General features: G+C 39.7%; 1 protein-coding gene across 2 annotated transcripts in view; it reads left to right on the plus strand.

The window, feature by feature from the left end:
* Positions 1–15,633, plus strand: part of pde6d (phosphodiesterase 6D, cGMP-specific, rod, delta) — a 38,487-nt gene that overhangs the window by 11,260 nt on the left and 11,594 nt on the right. For both annotated transcript variants that reach the window (XM_047587838.1, XM_047587837.1), the window contains exon 3: positions 14,039–14,164. In XM_047587838.1, the coding sequence (XP_047443794.1) occupies positions 14,039–14,164 (126 nt within the window). The remainder of the gene's footprint in view (positions 1–14,038; positions 14,165–15,633) is intronic.

Consider the following 15,633-nt stretch of genomic DNA (forward strand, 5'->3'; position numbering starts at 1 on the left):
TTCCTGTCCAACCAATGGCCAGTGTTGCCAAAACAAAGAAAAAAAGTATTGATGCACCCCTGCAAATGCTGCCAACTTACAATGCCGGACAATGAGTGGGGCCACCACAAAGCAAAAGTACAGTGTTGATACTGCTGCCAATACTCATCTTGCCAGAAACAAGAACCTTGTTTGGATCCTTGCACGCATTTCACAGCAAGAACACCAGTCAGTCAGCAGTTGGACTGGCTTCAACATCCTGACTTGAGGTGACATAATTGTCATCCCTGACAATATAGGCTACCTGCCTACCATCAATGTTCCAGCAACACATGTCTACGGTCAATGAAGTGCTCAACCAGTCACTGAGCATCATGCAAGATTTAAGCCTGAAAGAGATTGTCTGTGTATGTGACCAAGCCCTGTATACGAAGGCTGCTGAGATCACATGGAAACATCACAACAAGTTTCAGAACATCATCATAAGGTTTGGGGTATTCCACACCATCTGCACACTGATGGCAATATTGTAAAATGTTTCCAAGATGCTGGACTCCGAGACCTCTGCATTGAGTCTGGTGTGGTTGAAGAAGGCTCAGTTTCCGGTGTTATGGATGGCCGTAAATACAACAGGGGTGTCTGACTACACAAGCTCCTGTATGTGGCTCTCATGCGACTGACATGGAATGGGTTCCTGTCTTGGTTGGAGGCAACTGACATGAATGACCTGGTTCACCTGGAAGAGACACTGAAAACAACTGACTGTCTTGGGAACAACGTCTCCCAAGACACTTTGAAGGAGGTTCTCGACAGCAGCTCTTGCACACGCATCATGGAACTGTTTGAAGTGTACCGCAAGTTCCTCAGAGATGGAAACGGCAGCCTCTCATCCTTCTGAATGTCCTATTTGGACGTTTAAAATCTTGTTGGGGCTCATTTGAGCGTCTAGAGAGGGAGACTGGATGCTTCAACTGGGAAGTATTCGTGCAATGGTCCCCTGGTGTTTTGCATATGATACAATGAATTATGCACGGTACCTTCCATATTACTACACCCAGATGTGTCAGCTTCCCACCACACACCCAGATGTATACATGGAGTTCATGAATGGGGGCTTCTCAGTTCAACTGACCTCCACAAATCCTTTTGGTCGAATCCCTGTTGACCAAGCCATAGAAGAAATGGTGAACAAACACACCCAGACCGCTTGAGGGACAAAGGGGTTCAGCTTGAAGCCAGGAGCTCTGAGTAAATATTATTTTACAGCTGAGTACAGAAGCATATGTCCAAACATGTCCAAACTATCCCATCCAGATCTACAAGGTCCAGGGATCCAAAAAGATGAGGCAGATGTCCAGTCTCTCATTGATCTTATGGAGAACAACTGTCTCAGTCCTTTGTCCCCTGAAGAGTCCGATCTGGTTAGCCTGTCCACTGGGTTCTTGGCTCCACCTGATGTAACCAGGGATCTCTTGAGAGCTCATGAGATCGGGGAGGAGGCCTACCAGGTTTTTAAGCAAACCAGGTAAGATGAGAACTCCTCTTCAAAATTCTATGACAGGATGACCAAGCAAAGTCTGAAGACATTCTCCAAGGTCAGCAAAAAGACATCTCATGGGATGAAAGGAAAATATGTGGTTTGAGGCAGATAGAAACCTTTTCAGCCACATGATCCTGGTGGCTGAACACAGGAAGGTGAACATGAAAGATGCCCTTGCCCACCCACTGGGTCCACTACCATGGCCACTGGCAAATGCTGATGGATCTCTGCGAAAAACAAACAAGGCTGCACTTGCCAGAGAGCTGGAAAAGAATGTGTCTCCTGCTGAACAGATCCCAACACCATCTACAACCATCATTGATGGGATGAGCCTGATCCAAAAACTGAATGGCAACAACAAGACCTTTGCACAGATTGCAGAGTCAGCCTTCACCTATGTTCTTCATGAGGGAGCAGAGAGTGAAAGGATTGATGTGTTTTTTGATGTCTACCGCCAGATTTCGATCAAAAACGCTAAACGACTAAACCGGGATAGAGATATCACTCTCCAGTACAAGAACCTCACAAGTGGACATCACATACAGCAGTGGAGAACATTCCTTTGCAGTCCCTCAAACAAGGCCAGTCTCATCAAGTTTCTGGTAGAAGAGTGGAAACGCCCATGATATAGAGAAATGCTGCATGGCAAGGTGTTGTACATGACCTGTGAGGAAACCTGCTACATGATGAGTGTGAGGAAGTATCAGAGCTGTACTCAACACAAGAAGAGGCTGACACTCGCCTACTACTTCATGCACTGGATGCAGCACAGGCTCAAAAGCAGTTATCATCACAGCCGAGGACACTGATGTCATGTTGCTTTGTCTTGGCTTCCAGAAGGACATCTCTTGTCCCATATACCAGAAGTGTGGGACACAAAACCGCATGCGGTTTGTTGACATCAGCAAACTGGCAAGCTCACTTGGACACTCTGTCTGTGACAGTCTAATTGGCTTACATGCCTTCACAAGCTGTGATACTGTCAGTGCATTTGCTGGTCGAGGGAAGCTGAATGCCCTGAAGATGGCAACAAAGGACACTATCTGCCAAGAGACTTTAGGTCGACTGGGGCAATTATGGGACATTAATGATGATCTGTTTGAAAAAATCGAATGGGTCACCTGCCGCATGTATGCTGCTACAAGCAACACTGGTGAGGTCAACCAACTGCGCTATCAACTTTTCACCACCAAAAGGGGAAAACTTGAGTCCCACCAGTTGCCACCCTGTAGAGACTGCCTCTACTGTATATGCATGCTTAACGAGCAAACTACCAAGCAGCTATCTGGAAATGCTGTTTGCAGGCTGACCCAGTGGTGCCGAGCCCTACTGGACATGGATGGACTGATGATGATGGCAAGCTGGTCATAGATTGAATGCACTCCCCACCTGCACCAGATGTGGTCTTGGAACTATTGGCATGCAAGTGTGTTAATTCATGCACAATGCCAAGCTGCACATGCCTGTCAAATGATCTGACATGCACAAACATGTGCAGGTTACAGACCTGTGGTAACCAAAAACTGCAGGAAGATCCAGAGCCTCATTTTGAAGTAGGGGGTCAGATGACGAGAGTGACACAGTGTGGTGATGGACTTGGTTTGGGATAGTTATATTATAGTTATGCTGATGTTAATATTGTTCAAATTATTAAAATATTTAAGTTTTTGAATCATATTTTTGTTTCCTATTTTATTGTGATATTACTTATTTATTAGCGTAGATGTTCATTGTGTATTTAACAAATGTAACCTATAGAGACCATTGTGTGACCTAACCAGCTAAATCTGGTTTGTATTTTGTAAAAAGAGTCTTCTTTTGTAAAAAGAGACTTCAGGCTCACAGTCACTTCTCACAATTTTATAATATGGATATATTATACATTTTCTGAAGTTAATTGGCTGATAGTTAATTGGATGTGCACTGGCCTCAGATGTGCCATTAATCATATCAAATTTGACCTTCAAGTGACCTTGAATTTGACCTTGTATCTCAAAAATAACCCTGGAAATGAACTTCCCACCCTTGTAAACATACAAAAAGAGGTATTACATGACCATCTGTGTTGTCAAGATCAAAAGTTGAAAATGGGTAAAGATGGACTCCGACGCCATCTTGAATTCTCACAATGAAATTATATGGGCATGTTATATATTTTCTGAAACCTTACAGTCAGGGGAATGCTGTGGTACTTGTGTTTTGTGTTTCTGATGTTCCTATATCCTACAGGATTAAAAGAAAGAACATAGTTTAGGCGTAAAATGTGAAAAAATGTATGCTTTTGATGGTTTGATGAGCTGCAGTGACCTCCATATTTATCAGACAGGTTCACAACTGGGTTTAAATGAAAGCTTAGAAGGTCCCCTTTAAAATGATACCAAACACAATATTATTGAACATTGAGAAAAGTCCTAATTATGAGGGTAAAACAGATTATGCACATGCGTCTAACACACAGTTTTCCTTAGGCGGTGGTTAACTTCATGAGCTGATAACCAATATTTAGCTACTCACCTGGAAAGGCTATCAAACAAAAAAAATTATCTACAGACATATATCTATCCAAAAAATATAGGTAGCCTTCGTCCCTTTGACTGATAACAAAATCCGGTCTGGCCCATGGACTATAATGGTTGTTCTGATTAAAATCAAACAAATCCAAATCCGAAATCATTCTCTTTGGCCCCCCTGACAACCTCAATCTGATACCCAACAGTCTCGGCAACCTATCCACCCTCATCCAACCCCATGTCAAGAACTTCGGTGTCACATTTGATTCAGAACTCAAATTTGATAAACGGGTCAACTCAGCAGTCTTCTTCCAGCTTCTTCCAGCTTCTTCCAACTTCGCACCATTTCAAAAATCAAACCATTCCTCACCTTCCCAGACCTAGAAAAAATTATCCACGTATTCATTACCACCCGCTTGGACTACTGCAACTCTCTCTACACCGGAATCAATCAGTCATCTCTCTCCTGTCTACAATTAATTCAAAATGCTGCAGCCAGACTCCTGACAGGGTCTCAAAAGAGAGACCACATCACCCCTGTCCTTGCTTCCCTCCACTGACTGCCAGTTAAATTTCGGATTGATTTTAAACTTCTTTTATTTGTATATAAAGCCCAGAATGGAGCAGGCCCTTCCTACCTGTCAGAACTTCTAACTCCTTACTCCCTTTCCAGGCCCCTCAGGTCCGCTGACCAATGGCTTTTAATAGTTTCACGTTCTCTTCATAAACTCAGGGGTGACTGTGCTTTCACGGTCACTGTCCCCAAAATGTGGAACAGCATCCCCCCCTCTGTCAGACTTGCCCCCTCCATTGACTCTTTCAAATCAAGGCTCAAAACGTACTTCTTTACCTTAGCTTTTAAGTCTTCTTGTTCTTTGTTCTGTTGCTGGATTTGTTGTTGGTTGCTGTTTTTGTGCAGCACTCAACCTCGGTTGTTTTTAAATGTGCTTTATAAATAAATTTGATTGATTGATAAAAGTAGTGGTGCATGTAAACATCAGATCAGAATAGATCGCCTATGTAAACAGTTATCCTGAAACCTTCAATCGGAAGGATTTCAATCTGAATGAGAAAAAAGTCTCCATGTAAACCTGACTAATGACTAGGGTTGGGCATCGTTTGGATTTTAACGATTCCGATTCTCAAATTCTATTCCTGATCTAAACGATTCTAGATTCTGATTCTTTGAGGTGTAGGTCAGCGGGACACAAATATTTCACAAGAGAACTTTTTCATTTGAAAAAGCCTTTACACAGCCCATTTTTATTTATCCACATTACAGGTTAACTTGATACAGTTTAATTTGGTTGCTGTACTGTAACTAGGGTATTCAGTTACAAGGGAGGATCCCTAACTGAAACTGTAAAACTGAAACTAGCTGAAATAACACTACAAGTTGGCAGCAGTCTACAAAACAAAGAGCTGCAGCCCAGGTGGGTGTATAGAGCCCCTTTCACATCGTCTCGCAACAACCCGGGTTTTTCGCTCCATCAGGTCAAACGACCCAGGACTCGGCAATCGACCCGGATTTTATCGGATTTTTATAATTTTTTTGCTCTGATACTGATATATATCGGTCTGTTACATTCTGACTCGATGGCCTGACAGACTATCATTGTAAAAGCTTCAGCTCAAAAACAAGTTCTGGTCTACTCCCATAAAGACTGATCAATGAAGAGCAGAGATCTTTGTTCCTTTTTTCAATCAAACAAATCAAATGTGTTGTTACACGATCGTTATTGAAAGCGCATAGGTAAACGGCGACTATGTTTATATACAGCTTGTATAGCAATCTCCCACACTTTTTTAACGATCATGGCAGTGCTCTGAATCCGAGGAAAACATGAAATTTGGCGGCAGATATCAGGCTCTGTGCAGGACACAGTGATTTATTCTAATATTAGCAGCCTTTTGAAAGAGTGGGGGTTGGACGGTTCATTCTTCAGGTCATCAACAAACTGCAATGTTATCTGCAATGTACGCGATGAGTATGAGGGAGGAGAAAACAGGCATGCAGCTCTCACAGCGAGTCGACCCAGCATTTTCAGACATGGCTCAACTCGCCTTTGGTGCGCTTTCACATCGGCAAAAGTCCGGGTCAGACCTCCCGCCCTTCTCGGGCTTAACTCTGAAGCATATATTCAGATACAGCAGGCTTGTCCATGTGACTTACCATGAAGTCCTACATAGCTCTTAATTGGCCACACCTCAGCCATCTAGCCAACAAGTTACCACCACTTCAAGACTGCGAAGTGGGACTCCTAATTGGATATGGCTGCCCTTTAGCTTTAACACCACTAGAGTTCATCAGGGGAAGCGAACTGTGCTCAGGTGGTGCAGCCAACCCTCACTTGGTTGTTAAACATCCATTAATATGTTGATTAAAGACAAACTCCAATAGCGTTCTGGGAGCTGACATCACTCTGTGCCGTTAATCACAGCACCGCCATATTGGCAGGAAAGCATGCTTCTCTAATGACTATTTGGTTGACAACTGTGAGCAGCTAACTAATTAACCTGGGGCTGTTGTGCCCCAGGATGCCAGAATAGTTGGGGACAAGCAAAGTGTAAATCATTTTATAGGATCCTGCCAGATGGCAGCTGTGGATTTATGCAATAAAACAAGAAAACGGAGCGGTGAGATTCCTCAAGAAATGTGTCTCCTGTGTATCAATCACTTTCTATCAAGGACAGAATCCAGCATTTCACAAGTGTATTGTCTTGTTTATGTCCAACATTTTTCTTTTCATAAAGGCAAGTTAGGCTAATGTTTATAACATGGTTTACAAAGGGATGTTGCTTAATTCTGGATTAAACTATTACTTGTTATTGTGATTACGTTACTGTACACAGTACAATGCACTAAGGTTGCACATCTCTTTGTGATAAATGATTTGATATGCATCTAGATACACAGGTTATGATTTCATTCAAAAACGATTCTTTCATTACAGACTGATTCGATACGAATCAATTCCATACAGTGTAAGAACGAAACGGTTTGATTCTATGGTTTATATTTATTGTAGATATTTTATATAATAAAGAAGCCAAGTCTATGAAAGTGACAGTACAATAGTTTCTTTTCAGATAAGTAAAAGACTGGCACTGGCACAAAAAAAAAAACAAAAAAAAAAACAGAACAACAAAATCACATGTCGATGTATTTATTTTTAGACATGGACCAAAAAAATGTCTGGCTGAATCGCTGGTTGGGAACTCCAGAGGTAAAAGTAGCACAGCACAGAATAGTAACAACAAAGGTGCAATATTTCAGTCTGAGCTTAACGTCTTGAACACCAGATAACAAAGGTACAATATTTCAGCCTCAGCATAGTGTCTTGGAAATCTTTCTCGGTTCATTATCACCTTCGGTCAGGCTGAAGCTTTCGTCCTCCTTCTCCTCCATTTTCCATGTTGTCCCTTGTTTAGCACTCATGCTAATACCAGCTAGGCAGCTACGGCGTTTCGCGGGCAGCTTCAGCTCTCATGTCGTTTTAGAGACGTGACGCGTGTAATGCCGCCAACCGATTCCAAGTCTCGCGATACCTGATCCATGACCCTATAACTGAATTCATTGATAATTTGTATCGATTAAGGAGGCTGCTACTGATGCAGCCATATCTCTCACTTGTTGAACCGATTATGCGGTCGCATTGGTTTATTGTTCACAACCCTACAATGCACATTGTAAGGTTGCATAAACATTCATTTAAACTATGTTAACATCATAAAAGATTAGTATATTACAGAGATTTCATTACATTATGCTGCTGTTATGACAGCGTAACAGTGTCGAAGAGATGCTGCATTTGGCCAACAAACTTCAAAGCTGGATGCACATCATGAAGCCTGACTGCGTCCATTTGGACTCCTTCAGGCTTTTATGACTTAATGAGGAAGTTCTATATATCTTGATAATAGAGGTCAGGAACATCGTTCCTACCGGCTGTTTTAATGCTCACAAAAAGCACATCTGGGGCATGAAAAGAGTAAATTTTGTTTAAAGTGCCATAAACTCTGATGGCCTGAAATCAGTGCTGGTACTATTAATTTTCCTCTGAGTTTTACTGCCCATATGGCGGCGTCAACAAAAAAGTCACTTAATGCCTATGAGTAGTGACAGGTTTGGTATATTCAGTTTTATTATATTTTTTTGTATGTCCAAGAAAAAGAAGCTCAGCAGCAGTGCTCCTGATTCAGTCCAACTCAATTTATACAGCGTCAATAAGAATACAAATTATCTTAAGATGCTTTACAAAGCACATAGAATCTAATAATACAAGATACAGCTGATGAGGGGACAAAGGACCTTCAGAAGTACTATTTCTCATACTGCTGGTGCAGCAGCCTCTAGATGAAAGAGCTATCTAAAGTCCTAACTGTTTCATATAGAGGGTGAGAGTGGCTGTTCTTGATTTTTGACATTTTGCCCCATATCATTTTCTCTGCCACCTGCTCCATTGAATCCAGAGGACATGGCCCTCTTGATCAGTTTGCTCAGTCTTTTTTTTGTCCCTGTCTGTGACTTCGCCACACCAGCAGAACCCAGTGTAAAAGTTTGTAGATGCAACCAAGGACCTCTATCTCCTCAGCAGCTGGGGACGACTTTGGTCCTTCTTGCACAGGACATTGGTGTTGTCTAGCTAGTCGAGTTTATTGTCTTATATACTTATATGCTGTCTTTAAATATTCAGCGAAATATTTAAAGACAGTATATGAATCAGAGAAGCTTGGACAGTCTTCGTGGTACAGATCAACCTAAAACATATAGTGAAATCAACCAGGGGGTATTTGAAAGTGCAGAAATGGAATATTCTTAAATAGCTGAGCCAGTCACATGATCTCAGTTAACTCAAGCATGGATTTCAGTTTTTGAGAATAAAAAACAACAGAAAAACCCACTACCAAACAACAAATTTGTATTTCCAAGACACCCACTCATTCAAGGACTACATAGTGAAGTGGTGCAGCATTGCAGTTAAGTAATGCAGTTAAACTTGCCTGTAGCTCCTTTATTGTCATAAAAAAGTTTGCTTTGTCTGCTTCATGCCAATCAAATGTGTCATTTCATGTACACTCTAAGTCAAAAGTTTGGACACACTTTGTCATTTAATGTTTTTTTCATGACTATTTATATTGTAGGTAAGTTAGGTCAAAACTATAAATGAACACATGGAACTATGTAGTAAACAAAAAAATGTGAAATAACTCAAAACATATATTAGTTTTATATTTCAGATTCCTCAAAATAGCCACCCTTTGCTTTGACTACTGCTTTACACACTTTTGGCATTCTCTCACTGAGCTTCATGAGGTAGTCACCCGTAATGGTTTTCCATTTCAGTCTTAAAAGGAGATCCCACCAGAGATGCTGAGTACTTATTGGCCCTTTTTGCCTTTACTCTGCGGTTCATCTCGTTCTGAACAGTCTCGATTGGGTTTAGGTCAGGTGACCACCGAGGCCAGGTCATCTGGCACAGCACTCCATCACTTTCCTACTGTGCCAAATAGCCCTTAGACAACATGGAGGTATGTGTGGGGTCATTGTCCTATTGAAAAATAAGTGATGGTCAAACTAAACGTAAACCGGGTGGTATGGCACGTTTGTGAAAGCCATCCTAATTCAGTGTGCCTTCCAAGACACATATTGCTACCTAGCATGGAGAAGGAGGACATGTTCCCATCAGTTATTCGATTTGTTGTATGTAAACTGGGACAAGGACCACATTCAAAAAGTCAAATTTCGAGCATAGCTTGATTAAGCTGTGCATGTGAAAGCACTGGGTGTCACCAGCGAAGCACCCCTACACCATCACTCATCCTCCTCCATGCTTCACGGTGGGAACCCTGCATGTAGAGATCATCGGTTTACCTTTTCTACATCGCACATTGCTACATAACTTCATATGTTTTGCTTCATATATTTGAGAATCAGAATTACTTTATTGAAATTATTTTTCGTTACAGCAGCAGCTCCTACCCAGTGTACCAGTGACTAATAACAAGAGCAATGTAGGCAATGAGAACAAGTAAGAGAGTGTAAAAAATATATAAGAAATATATATATATATAACAATATGTACAAGCATGAATGAACCATTGTTCCAAGTTGTTGCTCTATAATAGCATTGACGATAGGGTGTTGCACGGAGGGAAAATTCTTGCCCAGAATTATTGCACATGGTGGGAATATATAAGGAAATATAGAAATATTTACAAGTATATGAAAATAAAGTGACTATATGCTATTGCACATAGTAAGTCCAGAGTCCAATAGTATACAAAAAATATGTACTAGTATATAAAGTTAAGTGAACATGAGTTATTGCAATTATCAGTGTAAATATGTTTGTAGATATGAGTTATGCACCCTCAGAGTGAGGAGTTGTACAGGTTGATGGCCACGGGCAGGAATGATTTCCTGTAGCGCTCTGTGGTGCATCAAGGTGTGACAGGTTTTGAGCACCCTGGAGCTGACCCCATCAGGGCCCACGGCCTTGCCAGAGTGAAGTTTCCCCAGCTGTCTTCTGACATCGTCAGCAGTGATGGGGGTAGAGGTGAGAGACTGTCCTCCCCTGGAAGATAAGAGGCTGTAAGGAGGGGAAGGGGAAGAGAGTGGAAAAGGTGTTGTTGGGGACAAAACAATAGAGGTGTTGGTGGTGGTGTTCATAGTGGGCGGAGGGGCAGTGGAATCAAATCTGTTAAAGGACAGATCGAGTGCCTTCCATTCCTCTATTGCCAGCTGGCCTGAGACCATTTGATGTATTCAGTATGTATCTGCAGTGTAAAAAGTAGGAAATATAAAGAAAAAACATTGAATGAGAAGGTGTGTCCGAACTTTTGACTGGTATTGTAAACATTTTCTCAGGCTGTCTGAAATCGCCCCCTAACCCCTACACAGAGCCTATATAGGGGTTACACCTTTTTGTGGTGGTGTTCGAAACCTTAGGGATCAAATTGTATGCCCTAAATAAGGCACTGAAAATTTCTCATAAAGCATTACAAAAAGTAGTGACCATCCGATGGTCACTCAACGGGTGGTGGATATCCCATCATGCATTGCGTCTCTAGCGGTGCTACCCTTAATAGCCATTAATGGCTGTTAGTGAGACACATTATCATACACGAATCTGTATATCATTCGTTCTTTCTATTTTCAATTGTCAGTCGAAAATCCAAAGATGAAAAAGTGATGGATTATTTTGTTTTTCGTTTTTTAATACAACACAAAAAACGAAAATCATCCTTGTTTTCATGTTTCAATTTTAGACTCAGATCAAAAATACGAAATGGAAAAATGGGAATCCGTGTATTCGTTCTTTCTATTTTCAATTGTCAATCAAAAATCAAAAAAAGGAAGTTACGGTTATTTTGTTTTTCGTTTTTTTAAACACACACACACACACACACACACACAAACGCTAAAATGTCTGGTTTTTCGTATTTCAATTTTAGACCCAGATCAAAAATAGTAAATGGAAAAATGGGGCCACAGGACTGAATTTGATTTTAATATTTAATTGGTCAGGCTACTTGATCCGGAGATGGCTTTTCGCGCGGCAGTTCGGGTAATGTAACCCCTTTCACAGAGAGTGAGAAAAACGGGATTTTATCGACGCGGCTTGATGTGAACAGGAATGCCGCGTCGACCCGGTTTTTCGCTCTGATGTTAATGTATCTGAACATGCATTCGGATTTTGTCACTTGGTGGTCTGGCAGACTGTATCACTGCAGAAGCTTAAGCTCAAAACAGCGCAAAGTTGTGGTGGAACACAGACGTGGAGGGCACCTTTAGTGTCAGTATCAGACGCCCAGGGCGTGCCAAATCGTCGGTATATTACGCCTTGGGAATGAGAACGGGTTGCAGCACGCTAAACTATTATTTTGAAGTTTTTACTCTTCCGCTTCTGGGCTGTCGGCCGTCACATTGATGAACAAGAAACGAAAAAATGAATTCCAAAAAAAGAAATATTTACCGTTATTGGATTTTTTTTTTTTTTTTTTTTTTTGTTGTTGTTTCTCATCTCGTTTTTTCATACTGACAGTAAAAAACGTTTTTCCGTTTTTGGTTTAAAATGAAAAAAGGACAAGGGGGCGCTGTTTCCATTTTTTCGTTTTTTTTTTTTGGTTTTGACAGAAAAACAGATTATACTTTGATCCCTGGACCATTTATGACATACCATTTTGCTTTTTATTTTTGTATCTTTAGTAAAACGTTTAGTAAAACTGTTTAACTATCTGCCAAGCTAGAAGTCATCTGCATTCTTGGAAATATAGAATACTGCATGTTCTATGCTGTGCATATTTAATAATATTCACTATAACATGCCTGTGTGTATGTATATGTTTATGCACATATACAGTGGATATAAAAAGTCTACACACCCCTTTTAAATGCTATCTTTTTGTGATGTAAAAAGACCATAATTAATAATTTCAGAACTGTTTACACTTTTAATGTGGTCTATAACCTGGACAATTCAGATATATATATATATATATATATATATATATATATATATAAAAACATTACAAGCTTAACATTTAATAAGTTCCAAGTCCTAGAGAGGCAGACTACAAATCTTAAAGGAATAATGCACTGAAAAAAGTGACTTTTTGGTGAAGTTAACTCTATTAGAGTAACTGTCATAATTTCTACCTTGTATTTTTAAGATTCAGTAAGAAGTAGAGTTTCTTAAGTAAAATTAAACATTTTATTAATGTAATACATGAATTATGGGGGAAGAGTAAGTTTTACTTAGGTTTCCTCATACAATTTAAATGTTTAATAGTTGTATGTACATAAACCTAGAAATACTACATAAACTTTACTTTTAAAGTGTGGCGTTTTGAAACGCATGCACGGCGCATGCGCACAGTAGGGCTGGCTCTCCGTACGTTACATGCAGGATCACAGAGAAAGGTGTAGCATGAACTACAGTCATTTCGCAGGCAAGTTATTACTGTTCTGTTTTAAATTTGTGATAAATGTTTTTGAACTGCCAAACATGAGTGCCCTTTTATTTTAGTAAAGTGTATTTTCCAAGTTTTTTTTTATTTTTTTTTTATTTTTTGTTTTTTTGGATTATATAAGAATTATATTGACACCTTTTAAGTGTTATGGGGGTAACACTTGTGTAGTTAAGAAATAGTCCTCTGAGAGAATTAATTGCTAACACTACATAAAAGTGTTAAAAACTAACACTGGTTGGTGTTAGGGAGTGTGTTAAATTTAACTACAAAAAGTCAAATTTACACTAACTTAGTATAAAGGTACCAACACTGGAAAAAGTGTTAAATTAACACTGAGGTGTGGACCCATATAGAGACTTTAAAAGTGTTAAGATCAACTCTTACAGTGTTAATTTGGGGATGCTGATTTTATTGTGTACTTTGGATACCAAATGTGTCCGTTTAGTATCGATACTCATAACAAATTGTCTATATTTTCACCAGTCTGCACTAATTTGAGTTAACAACTTTTTTCATCACAGTAGCCAGTTATTTCAAATCTACTAAATTACTTCATAACAGCACATATTACAGATGTATAAAGTTTACTTAAAATTTTGAGTTAAATGATGTTCCTGTCTATGAAAAACAAGTAGACTTTACTTAATTTGTTTAAATACATATAACTTAAAACTTAGATGTAATTAAGTAAATCTTACTTAATATTTTCACAACTGTTATGTTTTATGGTAAGTAAAATTTATTTGATACTTGCAAGTGAGTGTTACTTGATATTGCAACATGAAATTTTACTTAAATAATTTGCGTGCAAATACTTACAATATATTTTTTAAGTAAATCTCGAGTTATTTTTTTCAGTGTGTAACCAAAAATACTGTGGTTGACTTTGATGACTATGAAATACTATCAGTAAGTCACAATTTAAGTTAATTTGTAGCCTTGCAAATTAACCTTGATTGTACACATTGATTGAAACTTGATGTTGTCATAGTTCATAGTCATAGTTAATGATAGCGTCTTACTCTGTCTTCAGCTCGTGTTCCGAAGAAGATCCTAAAGTGTAAAGCGGTGTCCAGAGAACTGAACTTTTCTTCCTCTGAGAAACTGGAGAAGTTCAGACTGGAGCAGAAAGTTTTCTTCAAGGGGCAGTGTCTAGAAGGTAATCTGCAAAAACACAGACAAGTCATTCAAAAGTGCTTACATAGCACCCAACCCAAAAGTGACAATGAAGAGGAAGAATAGACTGCTAACAAGTTGCAATGTGGATACCATATTTAATGTTTTTTATTTTGTTAGTGACTATGGTTCAAGTGACCGCAAAAAAAGGTGTCAATTAACACCTGAGACACACGTCTATGAAGGACGCCCTTAAATTCAGAGAGACAGGCAACATCCAGGTATATAAATGGTTTTGCTTTTATATAGCGCTTTTCTACTTACTCAAAGGTACTCAAAGCGCTTTTACAGTCAGAGACACATCCACCCATTCGCTCACACAAGCACACACACATTCACACACCAGTGCCAGTTGCACTGGGAGCAACTGGGAGTTTAGTGTCTTGCTCAAGGACACTTCAGCATATGGCACATTCCGGGGATCGAACCACTAACCTTTCAGTTAGTGGACCTACCTATGAGCCACAGCCGCCCATACCTAGTGAAAATACATCACAGTGCCCATCACACTTAGATCATGTCAACAACATGCTGTTGTCTCTTACCAAAAACGTATAAATGGGAAAATATTGAGAATATAGAATGTGACCTTTGTTGTCAAAGTTTAAGTTCTATCAAGTTCCAACCTGAAGACCACTTTGTCTGGTCCAAAAAGAATTTTATCCAAGTCATTTGGATCATCAACAAGTTGACTTGTTGATTTGCGCAGATTATCTTTAATTCCTCTGATTAAAGAGAAGTCTTATATTTTTACAGCTTGTTTAACTTATACAGACTTAAAAAAATATTTTTTTAATGATTATATTCACAAATGTTCATTGTAAGGCATAATTTTCATATACACAAATTGACATCTGAAAATATCAATATGGGTATCAGGATATTAGCCTTGGTATCACTTGGTGTCAGATCGAAAGAAAAAATAGTGGTATCGCTCATCTCTAGTGCGCAGAACTTGCGGCACCGCTAATGCGCACCTCCCCAGAAATGTAACTACACAGAGCTCAAGAGCTGTGATTGGTCGGCTTTGTAGTCTTGTGTTTCTGCTTAAGTATTTCCAGCTGCTTCTCCATTTCCACCATTTGTGAATTGATTGACTTGGATCAGTAAAGAAGAGGCTTGAAGATACAGACATTTGTATGATTTGTACTGTACTGAACTTCCGCTTCCGCTGACCTCACCTGTCACTCGGCTAGAGTTCTCATTTTGGATTGTTCAGCGATCCAAACTTAACTTTTTCAATTGTTTTACTGATTCCTTTTATCCAGTCATTCAGTCTCTCGTGACTCTTTAAAAAAATCTAAACAACATACACTGTTGATTTTATCTTTTGCTGGGCTACCACCTGACCGAGTCTGCTGTAGCCCCGGTGGCTATGCTAACAAACATTGCCTGTCATGACCGCAAATGAGGACATACCACTGAGAAAAGCAAATTTAAAAAATACTGACG

Source organism: Mugil cephalus, chromosome 6 (genome assembly GCF_022458985.1).
Source record: "Mugil cephalus isolate CIBA_MC_2020 chromosome 6, CIBA_Mcephalus_1.1, whole genome shotgun sequence".
NCBI lineage: Eukaryota > Metazoa > Chordata > Actinopteri > Mugiliformes > Mugilidae > Mugil > Mugil cephalus.